The sequence below is a fragment of the Cervus canadensis genome, chromosome 26 (genome assembly GCF_019320065.1).
Source record: "Cervus canadensis isolate Bull #8, Minnesota chromosome 26, ASM1932006v1, whole genome shotgun sequence".
Lineage (NCBI taxonomy): Eukaryota > Metazoa > Chordata > Mammalia > Artiodactyla > Cervidae > Cervus > Cervus canadensis.
In genome coordinates this window covers 16,662,142-16,684,842 of record NC_057411.1, presented here as the reverse complement: position 1 = coordinate 16,684,842, position 22,701 = coordinate 16,662,142, and the positions used below count along the sequence as shown (strand labels likewise).

The 22,701-nt window shown below is 43.0% G+C and overlaps 2 protein-coding genes across 2 annotated transcripts in view; both read left to right on the top strand.

Moving 5' to 3' along the window:
- LOC122428442 overlaps positions 1-10,970 on the top strand; it is a 20,196-nt gene extending 9,226 nt beyond the window's left edge. The window contains exons 2-3 of the mRNA XM_043448472.1: positions 9,048-9,098; positions 9,515-10,970. Of these exons, the coding sequence (XP_043304407.1) occupies positions 9,554-10,882 (1,329 nt within the window). The 5' untranslated portion in view covers positions 9,048-9,098; positions 9,515-9,553 and the 3' untranslated portion in view covers positions 10,883-10,970. The remainder of the gene's footprint in view (positions 1-9,047; positions 9,099-9,514) is intronic.
- On the top strand, positions 10,922-22,701 carry LOC122428007. The gene is made up of 3 exons (XM_043447618.1): positions 10,922-14,476; positions 22,042-22,198; positions 22,502-22,701. The coding sequence occupies exons 1-3, from the start codon at positions 10,922-10,924 to the stop codon at positions 22,699-22,701; spliced, it is 3,912 nt and encodes a 1,303-aa protein (XP_043303553.1).

Below are 22,701 nucleotides of genomic sequence, written 5' to 3'. Positions count from 1 at the left end.
TAAAAATATTCAATGCACAAGGTGAAATTTGCAATCAGTCAGTCAGTCAGTCAGTTCAGGTGCTCAGTAGTGTCCAACTCTTTGCAACCCCATGGACTGTAGCACACCAGGCTTCCCTGTCCATCGTCAACTCCCAGAGCTGGTCAAACTCATGTCCATCGAGTGAGGTTTGGCATCTAACCATCTCATTCTCTGTTGTCTGCTTCTCCTGACTTCAACCTTTCCCAGCATCATGGTCTTTTTCCAATGAGTCAGTTCTTTGCATCAGGTGCCAAAGTATTGGAGCTTCAGCTTCAGCATCAATCCTTCCAATGAATATTCAGGACTGATTTCCTTTAGGATTGACTGGTTTGAGCTCCTTGCTTTTCAAGGGACTCTCAAGAGTCTTCTCCACATCATAGTACAAAAGCATCAGTTCTTCAGTGCTCAGCTTTCTTTATGATCCAACTCTCACCTCCATACGAGACTACTGGAAGAACCATACTTTGTCAGCAAAGTAATGTCTCTGTTTTTTAATATGCTGTCTAGCTTGGTCATAGCTTTTCTTCCAAGGAGCAAGTGTCTTTTAATTTCATGGCTGCAGTCACCATCTGCAGTTACTTTGCAGCCCAAGAAAATAAAGTCTGCCACTGTTTCCGTTGTTTCCCCGTCTATGTGCCATGAAGTGATGGGACAGGATGCCATGATTTTAGTTTTTTGAATGTTGAGTTTTCAGCCAGATTTTCACTCTTCTCTTTCACTTTAATCAAGTTTCTTTGGTTCCTCTTTGCTTTCTGGCATAAGGGTGTTGTGTTTGGTATCAAATGACAAATTACCATACAAGCAAAGAACCAAGAAAATATGGCATATACTGAGAAGGTTTGATCAATCAAATCAGACCCAGAGATGTTGCAGGTAACAGGACTAATTATCCATACTAACTATACAATATATATATGTGAACTAGGATTTGGACTCCACTTTTCAGTGATAGAGCCAGGATTTGGACTCAGTTGTTTGGCCCCAAACTCTGTGCTTTTTTTTTGTTGTTGTTGTTGTATTTCTTTTTTTTTTTTGTTAACTCTGTGCTCTTAACAACAGATTCCACTGGTTCAATAATGCTGCTGCTGCTGCTAAGTCGCTTCAGTCGTGTCTGACTCTGTGCGACCCCACAGACGGCAGCCCACCAGGCTCCCCCGTCCCTGGCATTCTCCAGGCAAGAACACTGGAGTGGGTTGCCATTTCCTCCTCCAGCACATGAAAGTGAAAAGTGAAACTGAAGTCGCTCAGTCATGTCCGACTCTTAGCGACTCCATGGACTGCAGCCAACCAGGCTCCTCCATCCATGGGATTTTCCAGGCAAGAGTACTGGAGTCGGGTGCCATTGGTTCAATAGTTAAGTACAAAACCAGCAAAGCCAAAGAGTATTTTGTCTGATACTTAGAATCAGTCAGCCAATCAGTTGCTCAGTCACGTCTCTTTGCAATCCCATGGACTGTAGCTCGCCAGACTCCTCTGTCCATGGAATTTTTCAGGCAATAGTATGGAGTGAGTTGCCATTTCCTACTCCAGGAAATCTTCCCAACCCAGGGATTGAGCCCCATCTCCTTCATTGGAGGGCAGATTGTCCACCATTGCTCCACCTGGTTGTTATGTAAATATTTGTGAAGGTGAGGGAAAAAGTAAAAAGAGAAAATGGAGAGAAATATGGAAGAAAAGGGGACTTGTATTAGAAATGAAAAAGGATATTTTTCTCTTGCCACGCATTGTTTTTTCTAATTCCCTTGTACTAAACAAACAAACAAACAAAACTTAATTTTAAAATTATCCTGTAAACATATAATTTATTTTTCTGGATGCTTTACTTGAATTAGCTGTATAGTTAAATGTATCATCTATGTTAGTTTTGAAATGGCATCGGCAAGTTTATTTCTCTCATTTAAAAATTTACAAGTAGGCAATTCATAATAAATCCAGATATGCAGAGATCTTCTGTGTTTTGGCTCTACTTTCAAGGATTTTATTCATATTTCAAAACTGTTCTATGTCCAAAAATATCTGCATTTCAGCTAGCAGAAAGAAAATAAAGGAAGGAAGTTGTATTTAAGGGGATGAATAACAATGGAGTTACCACAGAATTTTTTATTTTATTTTAATGTATCCTATTGGTCAAAATTAGTTATATATGTTCACACCTAGCTACAAGGAGGATTCACAAACGTAGAATGAATCCTGAATAGCCTGAGATCAAGCTTAGAGCCCAGGTTTCTGTAACAAAGGGAAGAAAGTGAGAGTGAATGTTGAAAGTAAATTACTAATCTTTGCTGTAGTGGAATAGCAAAACCTAAATAAGGTAATTTTGATTATTATTACTGAAAAAATTATGTTTTTTTCTTAAGACTCTTATTTAAGCAAGTCTTTGGGTTTTTTGAATTAGTATCCTATGTAAGAAGGCAAACTGGCAATTGGGCTATTCAGCAGTAGTGGATTATGCCATCCCTAAAACACAGTATCCTGGGAGAATTATATCTTTCAATACTTCATCTTATCTGGAAAAGCCACATAAAACTAATTAAAGTCTTATATAATTTTACAAATTTTAAAAATATTTTGTTTAAAATCTAGTGCTTATTTTATTTTAAATATAAAATGAACAAATTATTCAGTAATTCATTTACACACTATTTGTGATGATTAGGTTTGTGTGTCAACTTAACTATAGTGATCAGTTCTTCAATTAAACACTAATATAGGTGTTGCTGTGAAGACATTATTTGTCATACACATGGTTGGTGTGTTAAAAGTCTGTATTGTTAACATCTACTAATCAGCTGACTCTGTGTCCTCTGTTGCTCAGTTATGTCCGATATTTTGTGACCCTGTGGAATGTAGCCTGCCAGGCTCCTTTTTCCATGGGACTCTCCAGGAATGAATACTGGAGTGGGTTGCCATTTCTCCTTCCAGGGGATCTTTCCAACACAGGTCTTTCAAACCTGTGTCTCCTGCATTGGCAGAGAGATTCTTTACCACTGGGTCACTAAGTGAAGATAAAGTGGATGGGCTTTGTACAATCAGTTGAAAGGTTTTAGAGGCCAAACTGAGACTTCTTTGAGGAAGAAGAATTCTTCCCCAAGACTGTAGCAGCAGGAAGAGGGAAGTAAAGCACAGAGCAGTTTGGCAACTTTGTAAACATTGAGTGAGTTTTGGGGAGAGCCCAGGAACTGAAATTAGGCCATAAGGTGCTGGGGGAAGTTGAAAAGAGTGAATAAGAAGCAGTAAAAGATAATGACGGGGAAAATAGTTTATTTCAGAGACAAACTTGGAAATGGAAAATTTCCCTTACCTAGGGGTTGGGGATGGACCTTTGTGAGGAAAAGTCTCTGAGAAACTATGCTTTAGGGGTATTGCTGTCTGCTGGGGTATATGAATCACAGCTTTATTGGAAAAACATGGCCTGAGGGTTCTGCTCTGGGAAACAAGTGCCTGAAGGATCACCAGTCTGAGGAGTTGGAGCCCTGTTAGGAGATCTTGTGTGAGGGAACAGGCTGCTGGGGTTACCAGGTTGTGAGGGAAAGGGTCTGTACTGAGATAACCACGGGGGACCAGAGTTGAAGGATGAGCTTGGACTCCACTAAAGAGGGATGAGGAGATAGGAAACATTAGTGGAAGAACCAAACGTTTGTTAAAAGACAGAGTTCTGCTTTGTTGGATGCAGTAGTGAATACTCTCCCACAAAGCATCTTAGAAAATCCATCAATAATGCAAAGTAGAACGTGTGGCTTGGGATGCCATATACATTGTGATTGGGAGCCTGAGCTTGGATTCATCCACACTTGAGTCTCTTCAGGATCTTTTCATGAAACTCTGGAAGACTTCTCAGTTCTTTGCATTTCTGTAGAGTGGGGATTGATAGTAGTACCTACATCATAGGGTTTTACAAAAATTTACAGTAAATTGATTAGCATAATGCCCTGGCACATGGTAAATACTTTTTAAAAAGTTGCTGCTATTGAGGAAAGGAATTCCTAACATTTAGATTCAACTTAGCTATAATTTATTTAGTCTACATTTTACCACTATTTGAAGAGAATTTGAAGCAAGGAACAAAAGACGACATATAAAATAGGACAATTTGTGATTAAGTGAAGATGAAGACATATGGGCTGATAATTACACTGCAAAGAGAGAAAGTGGTTACTACAGTCAGCACTGAGTTTTGTTGTGTATTTCCAAGTAAAAGGGGAAAGTGTGGAAAACCATAATCTATATCATTCTCATTATCTAAAGAAAGAATATTCATTTATTGAGAGAGAAACATTCTACACTGTAAAATTAATACCTAGAATAGTGATTTTTAATTTTTAGTGATAACCAAATCCTTTTTAAGGCAAAACCAAACCCTTTTGAAATTTAGAAAATACTTTTGAGAATTCCATTTTAAGAAATACTAATCTACAAAATTAAAATATACTCAGTGAGAGTATACTTCATGCCTCTAAAACATAGACTTAAAATCTCTGGGAGACCCTGATAGGATATGAGGGTCTGAAAGGACCAGTTTCTGGAAGGGGAACAATGTGTAAGGCAATGCCCTGTTGGATATAAAATGCATGTGGGATATTTTTCCACAATGTGAAAAAAAAAAAAAAAGAGAGAGAGAGAGAGCACAACATCAGCTCCTAATAAAGAGCTTTCCAGCTTGCTGACCTGTCTTACAAATTTCAGACTTGGTAGCTCTGAAAATTGCATGTAATTTCATTGAAATAAATCTCACTATAAATATTTTATTGGTTCTGTGTTTCTGGAGAACATTGGCTGATAAAATACTATATAAAATTTTAGCTTTGTACAATTGTATATCCTATTAAATATTTATATTTATTAATATTTTTAGATAGTGTGAAAAATACAAACTCATTGCTTAATAGTTTCTGTATCTCAATATAGTTGATTTTGAATATTAGTCTGTATGCTTAATCAGAAGCATAGCAATGAATTAAATGTGATATATTTACACTTTAAATTATGGACATCATTTTTGAATGCTGAATCATTATGGGCTCCAGAATATGTATTTTACCCTTGAATGTTGTCAAAGATAATATGTTTTTTTCATGATATATTAGAGGCAGTGTTAAGTAATGTTGACTGAATAAATTGTATGCCTTATTCATTGGAGATACAACTGTCAATATATGGTGCATTGAATTTAATAATTGATATAGGTGCAATAGAGTCAATGCGTCTGAATCAGAAGGTGTCATATCTTAACCAGAGAGTGACATAGCTAGTTCAAGTATGATCATGCATAATTCATCTTTAGATATCTGCAATATAATTTTAGTTTATGGGTAATTGCTAATATTCCAGATTGTAAAATATTTTTCTTATATATTTTAGAAACTTGTGTTTGTGCTCTTTCCAGGATATCTCTTATGATAACGTTTTGTCTAATTTATTCATATATATAAACTCTCCCATTATTTCATTTACTAAGATTCTATTTACCCAACCAACAGCATGTTGAAAAGAAAAAAAAAGAAAATCAAGGAAAGCTTTTAATTCAAACCTTTATTTAAAATACTATAATGTGAGAACAAGTCAGGACATGTTTTAAAATTAAGTCTAATAAATTATGAAAAATAGAAAGTACATTAGAACCTGACCATATTATCAGTCTATATAAAGTAGAAAATGGTGTAAGGCAAGGACATTGCAAATCCTCTGAGGAAAAAAAAAAATACATATGCACATGATTACCAAAACAGCCTTGTTATTTGTTGATCTCACTAATAAGGCTGTGCTGTACACATCCCAAGAACATTCGTTAACAAGAATTGCCTGTCCTTTATTATAGACATGTTGGAGAACAAAAGTGCCTTTCATAGATACAGAGAGCATATATATTATAAAGAGGCTTCCCTTGTGGCTCAGCTGGTAAAGAATCCTCGTGAAATGCAGGAGACCTGGGTTCAATCCCTGGGTTGGGAAGACCCCGTGGAGAAAGGAAAGGCTACTCACTCCAGTATTCTTGCCTGGAAAAATCTCATGGACAGAGGAGCCTTGTAGGTTACAGTTCATGGGGTCACAAAGAGTCGGACACGACTGAGTGACTAAGCACACCCACTCCAGTATTCTGGCCTGGAGAATTCCATTGACTGTATAGTCCAGGGCAGTCACAAAGAGTCAGACATGAAAGAGAATTTCACTTTTATTCATGTTATAAAGAAATATACTACTATGTTAATAAAGAAATCTACTACAAAAAGTCTCTGCTGAGTGTCATTACAAAGAATTTACTATAGCAAAGGAGGTTCATTGCAGTAAATAATTAACAAATTCATGGCATGTATTTATAATATTATTGTTCTTTTGACTCTACTTAAAATAGAAAGATAGGGGGCTTTCCTGGTCTCTCAGTGTAAAGAATCCACCTGCTATGCAGGAGACCTGGGTTCATTCCCTGGGTTGGGAAGATCCCCTGGAGAAGGAAATGGCAACCCACTACAGTCCTCTTGCCTGGAAAGTGCCACTGACAAAGAAGCCTGGTGGGCTATAGTCAGTGGAGTCTCAAGTTAGACACAACTTAGTGATGAAGAAACAAGGACAACAATAAATTAGAAATACACCACCTATGGACAGTTTTCCTACTCGAAGCTCAGAGAATTCTATAAATAAAAGTGAAAATGAAGCTGACAACGTTTATCATTCAGGCCATACTGCTTTTCTTGGTATATCAATCATTAATATTCATTTAGCAATTTTTAGTCTGAATATCTTCTGTCATGAACAAGAACATTGAGTTTTCACCCTTGAGAGGCAACTTTAATCCACATTTTTTAGTTGAGATATAATTGGTGTAGAGCATTATGTAAGTTACAGGTATACAGCATAATGATTTGCAGTCTTTAAAGGTTATACTTGTGGTTCAGATGGTGAAGAACCTGACTGCTATTCAGGAGACCTTGGTTCGATCACTAGGTTGGGAAGATCCCCTGGAGAAGAGAATGGCTACGACTCCAATACTCTTGCCTGGAGAATTCCATTAACAGAGGAGCCTGCCCAGATACAGTCAATAGGTTTGCAATGAGTCAGATACAACTGAGCAAATAACACTATATACCATTTATAGTTATTATAAAATATTGGCTACGTTCTATATGTTGTACAATATATTATTGTAGCTGATTTATTTTATACACAATAGTTTGTACCTCTTAATTCCTTACTCCTAGCTTACCCCTCCTTCATTCCTTCTCTGCATTGGTAACTGCTAATTTGTTCTCTATATTCTGTAATTGTTTCCTTCTTTTTGCTATCTTCACAATTTTGTTTTATTTTTTTAATTCTGCATTTAAGTTGTATTGTACATTATTTGTCTTTATCTGTCTGACTTATTTCACTAAGCCTAATATCCTCCATGTCCATCCACATTGTGCAAATGGCAAAATTTCATTCTTTTTAGGGCTGAGTAATATTCCATTATATATATATATGTATACATATATATATATATATATACATATGTATATATATATACATATATATATACCATCTTCTTTATCTGTTCATCTGTTGATGGACACAGGTTGCTTCCATATCTTGCCAATTGTAAATAATGCTGCTATGAATATTGGGGTTCATGTATCATTTCAAATTAATGTTTTCATATCTTTGTATTTGAGGCAACTTGGATAGTTATGGAAGTCACCAGTGGTCAATGGATTCCCTGGAAATTCAAAAGATGCTACACACTTTAAATATAAAATCTAATTTAATCCTTTCAACATTCATGCAGCTAGATATTATAATGGACATTTTACAGTTTATAAAATACAACGTCAAAAACATTGTCAAATGTTTATGTACATAAACAGAGTTACTATGTAAACCTAGTTCTAATAATTCTTAATATCATGCTTATTTTTAATCACTGAGGAAATGAAGCAAGACAGAACCTCAATCACTCTAGCACTACATATATGCAGTGAGTTCATGCTAGGAAAATGGTTTCTTGTCCAATAAAGTGTTTGTCAAGTCTTATGAATTTTAGAGCTAATGGAAAAATTGTAGGAACTGAAGAAGGAATTCATAGGGCCTGAACTCGATCTCAGGCCTGTCCGTGCTGGCTGTGCTCGACTGCCTCTCCAGTGGACTCTGAACTCTCTGCTTAGTGCCTGTGAGGACGACAATGGAAGGATAAGACCCCCTCCAGACAGAGGAATCCTGAACATCACATCCAGGCTACTCATTGCCTAAGAGGAAGCATACCGTAATCACACCTGTCTCCGGACAGGTCATAAACTTTTTTTCGCATCTGTCAAGATGTAATCACAGGCTTATCGATTATTAACTGGTTGGAATGTAACTGCGGGCTTATTGACTATTGACTGTTAAGACACGTACACATGGGATAGGAGGTGGGTTTAGACACGTACGCATGGGGTATAAAAGATTTTCACAAATGCGGGACGGGGTCCTTGGCTAAGAGGAGACTCTGCCTTGGGCCCGCCGGCGTAATAAACTGCACTCCACTATCTGCATTGTCCTTCTGAGTGAGTCTGTTTCCCGGAAAGCGTGGCTATAACATTTGGTGCATGGGCCGGGAAACTCCTCACTTTGAGGAGACAGGTCTCATTTGAGGCCACCCCGAGGCTTTGGGACTTGAATCTCCTAGAGGGGGGAAGGCGCCTCGCCCCTCTGGAAGAATTCAGCCTTTCAAAGCCCGGTTTCTTCGCTTTGACAGGTAGTGGACGGCAGCAGGGAACTGAGCGCTCAGGTGAGGAGGAGCCCACCCAGTAGGGTGGAAGAGGGGGCCTGATCACCCCCCTGGGAGGGACCAGAAGGGAGCCGCATAGGAAACTGGTTTGGGTTGGCGACAATAGCTGCTCGGCACTCAGGTCGACGGCCGTGCCAGGGATAAAGAGAGGGAACTTAGGGTTTAAGAAGGCCAGTCAGGAGGTGTGTCCACGCCATCCTAGGGAACGTGCCGAGCTGTCGCCACAGGTTTTTCTTTTTTTACAAAGAGGATATTGATTTCTGCGTGCTCGTATTCTGCCCTCCCCCAGGAGGTACCCATCTGCTGTGTGACCCATCATCTCCCCTGCCAGTGGAGACAGGTAAATTGGCTTCTCGGGAAGGCCCTGGGACGTGGGAATCCAGAGGTAAGAAAATGGGAGGAAGCGGATCTAAGGCCACTGTATTGGAGAATATGATTAAGAATTTTAAGAAAGGATTCGATGGAGACTATGGGAAGAAAATGACACCCGGCCGGCTCCGTACCCTGTGTGAAGCCGAGTGGCCTTCAATGGGAGTTGGCTGGCCACCAGAGGGAACTATGGACTTAAATCTCATAAAGGCAGTCTATGCTATAGTTACGGGAAACCCCGGACACCCTGATCAGTTCCCGTACATAGACTCTTGGCTGGGAATAGCCCAAGATCCCCCCAAATGGGCCCGTTTTTATGCTCATGGCGGGGAAGGAAAAATCTTGATGGCTCAAAGGATAACCAAGGATGAGAAGGAAATTTTACAGGACCCTGAAGGAGATGAGCTCCCCCCACCGCCGTATTGGATGATGGTTCCGCCAGCTAGTAACGCCGTGGCCACCGGAGGAAGCAGCCAGGGACCGGTAAGCCTCCCGGACTCCTCAACAGTCCCGACAGCTCCACAGGTTGTAGAGCCGCCCTCCCGGCAGGCTCCAACCTCAACTGGAGGGGCAATGAGCCCACTGGACTCTACCACCCCGGATGCTGCTCCTACGTTCCCTAAACTCTACCCTCCACTCCCGGTAAGTACTCCCGGACGAGGGGGAGGAACCACTGGAATTAAACAAAGGCTCCGCTCTGCAAAAGAGCCAGAGGAAAAAATACCCTTACAGATGCCCCTCAGAGAAGTTCAGCAACCCCCAATGATAGGGGAGGATGGTAATTATCACCAAGCTCCTGTAACCTATTACTATCAGCCCTTTTCATCAACTGATATACTGAACTGGCAAAAACACACCCCCTCTTACTCGTTGGAACCCCAGGGCATGACTAGACTAATGGAGACTATTTTCCGCACTCATCGACCAACCTGGGACGATATAATGCAATTACTATCATCCCTCTTCAGTACAGAAGAGAGATACAGGATCAACGCTGAGGCAAGGAAATGGTTACAGGAGATGGTCCCTGAGGGCACTGCTAACCCAGAGAGGTGGATAGAACAAGCCTTCCCCATTGACAGACCTAACTGGGACTATAATACAGAGGAGGGAAAAATCCAATTAGAAAGATACCGGACAGCGATTATACAAGGGCTTAGAAGGGGAGCCCGGAGGCCGATGGACATGTCTAAACCGGCCGGAATAGTTCAGAAGGGAAACGAGTCACCCTCCGAATTTTACGAGAGACTTTGTGAGGCCTACAGACTCTATACACCCATAGATCCAGAAGCTACGGGCTCCCAGATTGTTATAAATTCGTCATTCATCTCGCAAGCATTTCCTGACATAAAACGAAAGCTTCAAAAGACCGAGGGAGTTCTATCCATGTCTAGCTCTCAGTTGATTGAGATAGCAGACAAGGTGTTCCGGAATAGGGACACGGAAATAGAAAAGAAATACGAGAAGAGGTATAAAGACGAGCAGAGGAGAACAGATGAGAGGTTTGCAATGTTGGCTGCTGCGCTTGGGAAGTCTTCCGGAGACTTTTCCACCGCCAGAGCAAAGAAGACCCCCCTAGCTTCGAGGTCAGGACAGCCCTCCAACCGGTCCCAACGGAGACCACGGGCTCCATTACAGCCAAATCAATGTGCCCGATGCCGCGGGTTTGGTCATTGGAAGAATGAGTGCCCAGAAGGAAGAAAGGAAAATAAATCCCTCCCAGTTGCAGAACTCACTAACATAGAGACTGAATAGGGATGCCGGGGCTCGAAGACAGCAGGTCCCCGAGAGCCCATGGTGACTTTAAAAATTGGGGACCAAGACATTGACTTTATGGTGGACACCGGGGCAGAATTGTCAGTGGTAACTAAACCAGTGGCGCCACTGTCTAAAAGGACTGCTGCTGTAACTGGGGTTTCGGGAGAAGAAATGGTTAAGTCGTTTTGCCAGCCCAGAAAATGTCAGATGGGGGGTCACCAAGTGACTCATGAGTTCCTCTATATCCCTGAGTGCCCAGTACCCCTGCTGGGGAGAGACTTACTCTCCAAACTGGGAGCACAAGTGACTTTCTCTCCTGAAGAGAGGCCCACTTTTCGGGTGGGCACAACTACCTACTTACTCTCCCTCTCTGTGCCCCCTCAAGACGAATGGAGGCTACATGAGCCTCCTGGAGATAAACAAGACCAGGCAACAGAGTTGGAGAGAAGGCTGACTCAGCTGTTCCCTGAGGTCTGGGCCGAAGATAACCCCCCTGGGCTAGCTAGACAACAAGCCCCTGTAATAATAGAACTCAAACCTGGCGCAACCCCGGTGAGAAAGCGTCAATACCCAATACCCATAGAAGCCCGAATTGGGATTCTGCCTCACATCAACAGGCTAAAACAGGCAGGCATCCTGGTAGAATGTCAATCAGCCTGGAACACACCAATCTTGCCGGTAAAAAAGGAAGGAGGACAAGACTATAGGCCTGTGCAGGATCTCAGATTGGTCAATCAGGCCGCTGTAACTCTGCACCCGACCGTCCCAAACCCCTATACCTTACTTAGCCTCCTCCCACCTAAGACAAGGATCTATACTTGTTTGGACCTCAAAGATGCCTTTTTCTGTATACGCCTAGCACCTGCATCACAACCCATCTTTGCCTTTGAATGGGAGGACCCCATCGGAGGCAATAAGCAGCAGCTCACCTGGACTCGCCTCCCGCAAGGATTCAAAAACGCGCCAACCATCTTTGGAGAAGCCTTGGCCTCGGACCTGGAACCTTTCCAGCCTGAAAGGTATGGATGTTGGCTCCTGCAATATGTGGACGACCTGTTGCTGGCCGCTGAGACCTGGGAAGAATGCTGGGAAGGGACCCAAGCGCTCCTCCAATTGCTGGCAGAAGCGGGATACCGGGTGTCCAGGAAAAAGGCACAAATCTGCAAGGAGGAGGTAAGGTATTTGGGGTTTGTCTTAAGGGAAGGCACAAGGTTGCTGGACCAATCTAGAAAGGAAGTAATTCTGAGGCTCCCCACGCCTAAGACTCAGCGGCAAGTCAGGGAGTTCCTAGGGGCCACTGGATTCTGCAGGATTTGGATTCCAAGGTACTCTCAAATAGCCCAGCCCTTATTTGAGCTCCTGACAGGGCCTGAAGAAAATCCCGTAAACTGGACTGAAAAACAGCAGGAAGCCTTTGAGGAGCTGAGGCTAGCAACCACCTCCGCCCCCGCCTTGGGATTGCCAGACCTCACCAAACCATTCACCTTGTATGTGACTGAGAAAGATAAAACAGCCATGGGGGTTTTGACTCAAACCTTGGGAACGTGGGACAGGCCAATAGCTTATCTTTCAAAGCGACTTGATCACGTTGCCACCGGTTGGCCTGGCTGTCTGCGGGCCATGGCTGCAGTCGCCTTACTGGTACGGGAGGCCACGAAGCTGACTTTTGGCCAGGACCTGATCGTAAAAGTCCCACATGAAGTCAACACCCTCCTTCGAGGAGACCCCCACAAATGGCTGTCAAATTCCCGGATTATTCAATACCAGGGACTGCTATGTGAAAACCCCAACCTCCGTATTGAACCTTGCCAGGGCTTAAATCCGGCAACGCTTCTCCCAGTGGGAGAAGGAGGACCCACTCACGATTGCAAGGAAGTCTTAGAGGAGGTCTATGCTAGCCGTCCAGACCTCCGAGACAGGCCAATTTCAAATCCTGACTGGACTCTGTATACTGATGGCACCAGCCTGGTAAAGCTAGGACAGCGACTGTCAGGCTATGCTGTAGTGACAGAGAGGACTGTTATAGAGGCCGGCCCCTTGCCACAGCACTGGTCAGCCCAACGAGCAGAGCTATGGGCCTTAGTCCGGGCACTGCAGCTGTCAAAGGGCAAGAGAGTGAACATCTACACTGACTCCCGGTATGCTTTCGCTACACTCCACGTACATGGGGCCCTATACCGGGAGAGAGGCCTTCTAACGGCCAATGGAAAGGACATTAAGAATAAGGAAGAGATCCTGATTCTGTTAGACGCTGTCTGGAGTCCCACGGAGGTAGCAGTCATACACTGCCGTGGGCACCAGAAGGAAGACACCCCACAGGCTCGAGGAAATAGACTGGCTGATGAGACCGCCAGGCGAGCAGCCGAGGACAGGAAAGAATCCGGGGAAATCCCCATGAGGACATTTGTCCTAGCTGAGCTACCCGAGCTGGCCCTAGACTCCCCGACATACACCGAGGCCCAGAACCAGCTAGCTGAAGCGGAGGGAGCCACCAAAACAGAGAAAGGATGGTGGGAACTGCCAGGTGGTAAGCTACTAGTGCCTGAAAGGATGGCCCCCTCTCTGGTGAGCCAAGCTCATCGTATGACTCACCTAGGACATGACAAACTGGAGGACTTGATCCGAAGGTATTTTCTGGTTCCTCGCCTCTCCTCTCTATGTAGAATGGAATCCCAAAATTGTAACGCCTGCTCTCAGATTAACGCCGCTCCAGGGTGCAGACCAAAACCCCCAGGCATCCAATTAAAAGGTACCCTTCCTTTTGAACATCTGGAAGTGGACTTCGCTGAGATGAAGCCATATCGTCATTTTCGTTACCTGTTGGTCTTGGTATGTACATTCTCGGGATGGGTGGAGGCCTTCCCCACCCGAACTGAAAGAGCATCTGAAGTGGCTCGGAGCTTGCTTAGGGAGATAGTTCCTCGATTTGGATTCCCCACCAGCATAGGATCAGATAACGGGCCAGCCTTCATATCGGATCTGATACAACAAGTAAGTAAAGCCATGAATGTAAAATGGAAGTTACACACTGCCTACCAGCCTCAGAGCTCCGGAATGGTAGAACGAACTAACCGGACACTAAAGGAGACACTTTCTAAGTGGATTATAGAGACTGACTGTTCCTGGGTGGATTTACTTCCCATGGCCTTGCTCAAACTCAGGATGACCCCACGGTCCCATGGCTACTCTCCCTATGAAATTGTGTATGGGAGGCCTCCTCCCATAATAAGACAGGTAACAACTGATATACTCCAGGTAGGAGGAGACGGGATATCACAGCAGATGGAACAACTAGGTAAGGTAATTAATCAAGTAACTAAGTTTGTGCAAGAAAGAATACCGTTCCCCTTGGGGGAGCAAATGCATGAGTTTATACCAGGGGACCAGGTATGGGTGAAAGACTGGAAACATGACTCCCTAGCCCCCCGGTGGAAAGGTCCTTATACTGTTGTTTTAACCACTCCTACCGCAGTTAAAGTTGCAGGCATTGCCCCTTGGATCCATCACACCAGAGCGAAGAAGGCATATAACACTGACCCGAAAGACGCTGAGTGGACCACCCAGAAGGACCCCACCGACCCACGGGGAACCAAGATCATTCTGAAGAGGAAGAAGAGAACGAGATCCCGGACGAGCTCTCTACAGGATGGAGCTGGGTAAACGACTCCTGCTGCTCGGCCTCTTCAACGCAATCCTGAACCTGACCAGTGTTCCTGCACAGGACAACGTCTTCATCTCGTGGGCACATTCCTACGCGAACTTCCACAACTCCTCCAACTGTTGGGTATGCGGGGCCATGCCCCTGTCAGTAATGGACGGACTCCCCTGGTGGGTATCGCCACTCCGTTATGGGGACTTTATGCCACTGTGTTCCTTTTTAGAGCAACAGAAAGGGACTTTTCTTTCTCTCACCAATCATAACCTTTCTTTGCTCTCCTGGTGTAAGAAGAAGCCACCAGTGGGCCAGGGACATAGGGTTACATTTAACATAAACACCAGCCTTACGGAAGTAACAAAGGCTTATACCTCATATATGAAAAATAAGAAGGAGAAGGGTTCTCTTACAAAAGGGGGACAGGCCTCCCGGTACCTTGAGCAATACTACCAGGTCTGGGATGAATACTTCTGGATGACTCCCGAGAAAGGACAGTTGGTTACCCCTGCTACTATTTGCTGGGAACAAAAAGAACAGAAAGTTGGATTTGGAGACCACCCCCTAGACCCAAAAGAATTAAAATATATGGGTTATTTGCCCCCTGAACAATGTAAACAAATCTTGGAAGTTACCTATCACCCCAATCAGTCTGTTCAGTGGCCCGGTTCCGACTGGAAATATAATCCTGGAATCCGCTGGGTAGCCCCCAATGGGACCCAGTGGCTCTGTGGGCTTAACTTATGGCCATGGTTACCAGTTGGCTGGGTGGGGCGTTGCACATTAGGATTTGCTTTTGCCCATGGCAGTATTAAGCCTGGCCTACACCAGCCTCCAGTAAACCTGCCTTATCTGCATGCAAGATGGACACGATCTGTGTTCCAATGGTATGACTATCTAGCTGCCTTGTTTGTACCCTCTGTAGGGACAACGGATATCATGGTTAAGGTAGAGGCCTTAACTAATTTCACTAAACAGGCCCTCTTAGACAGCACAAAAGCCATTCAAGCTTTGAACGAAGAACAAATTCAGATGAGGAAGGCAGTAATTCAAAATAGGATGGCATTAGACATACTCACAGCAGCCCAAGGAGGGACTTGCGCCGTAATTAAAGTCGAATGTTGTGTGTACATCCCTGACCTGTCTGGAAATGTATCTACTGCCTTGAAGGATATGCAAAATCAAGTGAAAGCCATGTCTAATGAAAATATTCCCTTTTGGACTTCAGTTCTCTCCTGGGTAAAGGGAGACTGGTGGAAAACCATTGTAACTGTTGTTATAGTAATCTTAATCATACTGCTTTGTGGGCCCTGCTTCCTACAATGTCTTGTGAATTTTGTAACCCAGAGGTTGATAGCATTCTCTCATGTGGGTGACAGGAGGGCTAAGGTACAATATATCTCAATGAGTGATGCTCGTTGTGGAAACTAAGAGCATCAAGAGGGGGGAATGAAGAAGGAATTCATGGGGCCTGAACTCGATCTCAGGCCTGTCCGTGCTGGCTGTGCTCGACTGCCTCTCCAGTGGACTCTGAACTCTCTGCTTAGTGCCTGTGAGGACGACAATGGAAGGATAAGACCCCCTCCAGACAGAGGAATCCTGAACATCACATCCAGGCTACTCATTGCCTAAGAGGAAGCATACCGTAATCACACCTGTCTCCGGACAGGTCATAAACTTTTTTTCGCATCTGTCAAGATGTAATCACAGGCTTATCGATTATTAACTGGTTGGAATGTAACTGCGGGCTTATTGACTATTGACTGTTAAGACACGTACACATGGGATAGGAGGTGGGTTTAGACACGTACGCATGGGGTATAAAAGATTTTCACAAATGCGGGACGGGGTCCTTGGCTAAGAGGAGACTCTGCCTTGGGCCCGCCGGCGTAATAAACTGCACTCCACTATCTGCATTGTCCTTCTGAGTGAGTCTGTTTCCCGGAAAGCGTGGCTATAACAGAACAAGCATCTTTCAAAAAAGCTAAAAACTGTATGCCTGATATCAGGTCTTTGTTTATCTGAGCCTGGCAGTTCCAGGCAAGATTGGGACTAGCATAGACTGGCTTCCAAGAATTAAAGGAGAAAATAAACAGAGGAAAAAATTATTCCCATTTGCCTTTATTGCCTTTTGTCAGTTTATAAATTCTTTTTTTCTAAAATAATTATTTTAGTTAAATGCCTTACATCCAGTGAATGAAGGAATGGATGAATGAATTAATGAATACCAAGTAAACCAATAAAATAAATAAGATAGACTAAGAATTATCAGATGACATTCTCTGATATGATTTTTTTTTTAATTTGAATATGACCCATAATGCATATGCATTTTAAAGAGAAATTACTTTTATACTCTAGTCTTTGTAAATGTCCTTTTAAGGAAAAAAGTGTGGTAGCAGTTTAAAAAATTCCTGGATGAAATTTTTTAAAAGTTCATAAAGAAGCACTTGACAACATGGAAATTATATCTGCTCAAGGACTTAGAGCTCAAAAAAGGCTTGGTTAGTGCTGAAAGGAAGATGCTCTGAGGAAAAAAAGAATTCTAATAAAAATGGAAATGATGACCTACTACATTCCTGTGCTTCTTCAGGTTACTGAGCAGCTTGCCATTGTATGCACCATCACTTTGCCATTTATCACTGTAGGGTAGGCTGGAGGACATTTCCTAGCAGATAACAACTCTTAATATTGAGAAAGTTATGACTTATTTGCAACCTTCCTCTCTCATCTGCAAAGGATACTGGCATTTATCCATAAGGCAGGCACACAAGCAACATCCTGAGTAGTTTATTTCTTTAATGAAAGTATATACAATTTGCAAGAATCTAAATCTGGATGTAAAATTTAAATTCTGTAGCTTTCTTTAAAGAAGAGATTAATGTAATTACCATAATGCTAGTTGGTTACTAATGATGGCTTTTGTTTGTATTCTTTGAATATTAAAATGAATAATGAATTGCTCAATTATTAGGGAGAACACTAAAATAGGTTTCAAAAGTTATATAGCCATACTTTAGGGTGCCTAATTTTCACAAATGCAAATTAAAGTGAGATTTTAAAATTGTGTTTCTTCTTTTGTTCAATAAGAAGAAATTTTGAGTAGAGTCAAAATTTTTGATTTGGAATTAATTTGTGTTAGTAACAATATTGTGGTTACTGGTAATTTTGTGCTACCATGTAAACTTTAACTGAATAATATTTATCTAAGCATCATTTTTATGACAGGAATTATATATTTAAAAACACTTTAGCTTAAGAATCTCAAAATTTTTCATAGCTTTGCCTGATTCCTATTTGATCTTATATAAGCAGTGTCACTAGTGGCTTACTCTGAGGGATTTAAAAGGACTCCATGCAGATCTTGATGCCTAAATTAAATCACTCATGATTACTGCCACATTTCCAAAAATATTTGGCATGTCAAATATTTGTAACAATTTTGTTTGAATATTGATATAAAGTGATTTTTGTTCTTTGTGTTTTGAAACTGTTAGGAAATGTACTGAAAGCTCCTTTGGACTTCAGAATTTATAGAAAGATTATCAGACAAGAAAAGGGGAAAATGGTTTTGATGGAAGAGATACCTTTGTTGGGGAAGTGAAAGAAAAAGTGAACACCATTATGTACATATTTTAAGTAATATATAAATTACATAAAATATAAATAATATATACATATAATATAAAATTATATATGAAACTTATTTGTTTATATTGAGTTGGCCTAAAAAATTAGGTGGTTAGAATATTAAAAGGAGTCCAGAATGGACTAAGAGACAAGGAAGGGGAAAGCCTGTGAACATAGAACAAAGGAAGGTCTGAGGACAGGAGTGAGGATCTCAGGTAAAAGAAACAGCACTCCTGGCTAGCTCAGTTTACATAGGGCAGGCCCAGGGGGAGGAGAAAACACATACAAAGAGAGGAGCTAAAATTGAACCAGGGGCCTCTTTTCTTCACATCTTTTGGGTCAGCATGCCCTCATGCCTCAAGGATGTATTTTCCTTTACTCTCTAAATAAAATTGAGCTGTAACACGAAGCTGTGACACTGGTCCATCTGAGGGCTGTCACGCTGGTCTGTCCATTGCTTCAAATTTTTGTTGTGATGATACAGAACCAAGGAAATTACAAACTCCTCTGACATCTATGGCACCATTTCTTATATTTAACTGGGCACAGCTGGAGCCCAACTCCGTGAAAGCTCCCATGGTGAGAGCTGAACGCAAAGAAAACCAAGCACAAGGGAAGTGACAAGAAGCCCAGCATGCTGGAAACCGGGACAGTGAAAAACAAACTCAGCAGAAAGCTCATGCGGCTCAGTCTCAGATTCCAGAAGACCTCTGGTTAAGGTAGGAGGTCCTCATGCCTAAGGCTGAAAGAACATTTGCCTAACAAGATCTTAATTCCTTTACAATCTCTCATTTCTTGTTTCCTGGAACCAACCTCCCTCCCGCCCCTCCCACCCCACCATGAACAGGCGAGCAGCAGTGGGTGCAACTGAGGAACTCTGGCAGGGGCTACTCCTCATTGTGTCCCAAAGGCTCCACTATCTGTTGGACCCCAGTAGCTGATGCCCAAGCAAGCGGGGGTTCTTCTGTTTTTAATCTTCTTTGTGTCAACGATCAGGCCAATGAAAACTGGTCAGGTATTTAGCAGATTTTCTGGCAAGTTATGAAGGGGATTCCTCCGCATGTTTTTTTCCACTGCTTTTTCCTCCCATCCTTAAGTTCCTCTCTCCTGGGACTTAAGCCTGGACAAAACCCATGGTGCCTGGTTTCAGGACCTAATGGAGCTCCAGCTCTGATGTCTCCTTGCAAAATTTGGAGACATAGCGCATTGGAAAATTCAGAGACACAGCGATAGGTAAGAGGTGAATTTGTTTGGATATAGACAGAAGCACAGTCTGCAGGGTGTGGGTCATTGCAGAGGAGAGTGCAAGGACCATGGAATGTGGTGGGGCTAGTTTTACCTGGCTGGGTGGTGTCATATGCTAATGAGTGGGCGAAGCATTCCAACAATTGGGGAACTACCCACCCCTCTGTCTTTTGACAGTGCCTTGAAGCTGTCCTTTTCATACTGTTCATGGATTTCTTAAGGCAAGAATACTGAAGTGGTTTGCCATTCCCTTCTCCAGTGGACCACATTCTGTCAGACCTCTCCACCATGACCCTTTCCTCTTGGGTGGCCCCACATGGCATGGTTTAGTTTCACTGAGTTAGACAAGGTTGTGGTCTGTGAGATCAAATAGACTAGTTGTCTGTGATTGTGATTCAGTCTGTCTGTCCTCTGATGCCCTCTCTCAGCGTCTACTGTCTCACTTGGGTTTCTCTTACCTTGGACGTGGGGAATCTCTTCACGGCTGTTCCAGCAAAGTGCAGCTGCTGCACTGCAGAAACCTTTGAAAGAGACGGGAATACCAGACCACCTGACCTACCTCTTGAGAAACCTGTATGCAGGTCAGGAAGAAACAGTTAGAATTGAACATGGAACAACAGACTGGTTCCAAATAGGAAAAGGGGTACGTCAAGGCTGTATATTGTCACCCTGATATATTTAACTTATATGCAGAGTACATCATGAGAAATGCTGGGCTGGAGGAAGCACAAGCTGGAATCAAGACTGCTGGAAGAAATATCAGTTCCCTCAGATATGCAGATGACACCACCCTTATGGCAGAAAGTGAAGAAGAACTAAAGAGCCTCTTGATGAAAGTGAAAGAGGAGAGTGAAAAAGTTGGCTTAAAGCTCAACATTCAGAAAACTAACATCATGGCATCTGGTCCCATCACTTCATGGAACATAGATGGGAAAACAGTGGAAACAGTGGCTGACTTTGTTTTTCTGGGCTCCAAAATCACTCCAGATGGTGACTGCAGCCATGGAATTAAAAGGTGCTTACTCCTTAGGAGGAAAGTTATGACCACTCTAGACAGAATGTTAAAAAGCAGAGATATTACTTTGTAACAAAGGTCCATCTACTCAAGGCTATGGTTTTTTCAGTGGTCATGTATGGATGTGAGAGTTGGACTGTGAAGAAAGCTGAATGCCAAAGAATTGATGCTTTTGAACTGTGGTGTTGGAAGACTCTTGAGAGTCCCTTGGACTGCAAGGAAATCCAACCAGTCCATCCTAAAGGAGATCAGTCCTGGGTGTTCATTGGAAGGACTGATGTTGAAGCTGAAACTCCAATACTTTGGCCACCTGATGCGAAGAGCTGACTCATTTGAAAAGACCTTGATGCTGGGATGGATTGGGGGTAGAAGGAGAAGGGGACAACAGAGGGAGAGATGGTTAAATGGTATCATCGACTCAATGGACATGGATTTGGGTGGACTCTGGGAGTTGGTGATGGACAGGGAGGCCTGGCATGCTGTGGTTCATGGGGTTGCAAAGAGTTGGGCAGGACTAAGCGACTGAACTGAGCTGAGCTGGAACTGTCCTGGCCCCTCTGGGTATGTCATTTAGCTTGCAGATTGAGGATCAAGGTTTAGCTGAATTTGACTTCTCATCTTGGACCCATTTAATTTTAATGAGTTTATGTTACACTCTTTGGCTATGTCATTCTTTCAAAAGTTTTGCCCTGCCCCCTTCCCTCTTGGTTCATGCTCTTCTCCTGGGCCCAGTTTGGGGTCACAATTCTACAATCTTCTGGAGGGACAACCAGAAAATAGCTGACATTTAGGAGGGAAATGGTGTATAATATCCAATCCCTCTAGATACTCAGGCCTTCATCTTCCATGTTTCCTTCAACATGTTCAACAACAGCTTCTCTCAGTGAATCCGCTAGGGCAGATGACAGACACACAATGCCTGCTAGAAGTCTATCTGTTGGTGGCATCCCTTCAAGGGCAATTGGACTTCCAGGGATAATGTTTGCCACTTTGGGAGTTAGCCCTACAGGACTTTTGGGCCCAAACTCTTACCACCCTTCTCCTAAAGTTACAAACATACCCCTGTGTCAAATCTCTACTCCACTTTTATGAAACATCCAGTCAGTTGCCTCTTATCAATTTGTTCTTAAGCCACTTACTAACTCCTACAACCAGGATCCTGCCCCCTTGTAGGCAACATCCCTCCACCCTGCTTATCATTAAAATACTCTAATGCCCCTAATGGGGCAAGATAACCCACTCCTTTGTAATTACTTCTGCTATTACCTAAAGTGGGTCTATGCCAATGACATACTTACCATTGGAAACACACTAAGCTGCTCTTATGGAGGACTAGGGGAGGAAATAAGTGACATACATTCCCTCAGAGCAATGATCAGATAAGTCTTAATGGCTGCTTTACCAGGCTCCCAGTCTCAGGGCACAGGTTTGGACTGATTTCTATCATGATATCTATTCCCACCTGTGGTTAACTAACTGACAATAAGTTCAAATTACATTTTCATGAGGTAAATGCCTAATCTGTAGACAGGCGGGACATTGGGCCAAAGAATGTCCAAACTGTGACAAGTCTCCTAAAATGACTTGCTACAAATGCCATCAACTGGGACATAGGATAGCACTCTGCTCTTGGGACCCAAGAGTCTCAAGGTCAAGTGCCAAGCCGTGCCCCATGATGGTTTGACCGGACTGAAGCGGTCTACTCCAGCCAGCCTGCTGTCACAGATAATCATCATGGGGCTGGAGCCAAAGGTGCAACTGGATGTGGCAGGTAGGTCCGAGAATTTCTTGGTTGACACAAGGGCTACCTACTCTGTCCTGACCTCCTACTATGGAGGCTTCTTCTTCCAAACCTGTACTATTTTGGGTGTTACAGGAAAAAACAATTACTAGAAGATTCACCAGAGCACTTCTTTGTTGCTGGGATGGACGAATATTTTCCCACCAGTTTCTGGTGGTCCTCGAGTGTCCTACACCCTTATTGAGAAGAGATATACTCAATAAACTGGGGACCACCCTTGCGATGGGAAGCTTTCCAGCCCCTACAGCCCTCAACTTCTGGTTACTACTGAAGAATCCATTACACCCTATCCAATAGAGAGGGACCAAAACTATGGGAGGACAAAATTAACCCCCAGTTGTGGGACCAGAGGACTCCTGGACGAGCCCACCAAGCTAGACTGGTCATCATTGTCCTCCGAGATGCCACTCGGTTTCCTAACCGGAAACAATATCCCTTCAGAAGAGAAGCTTGGGAAGGACTATAGCCTCTAA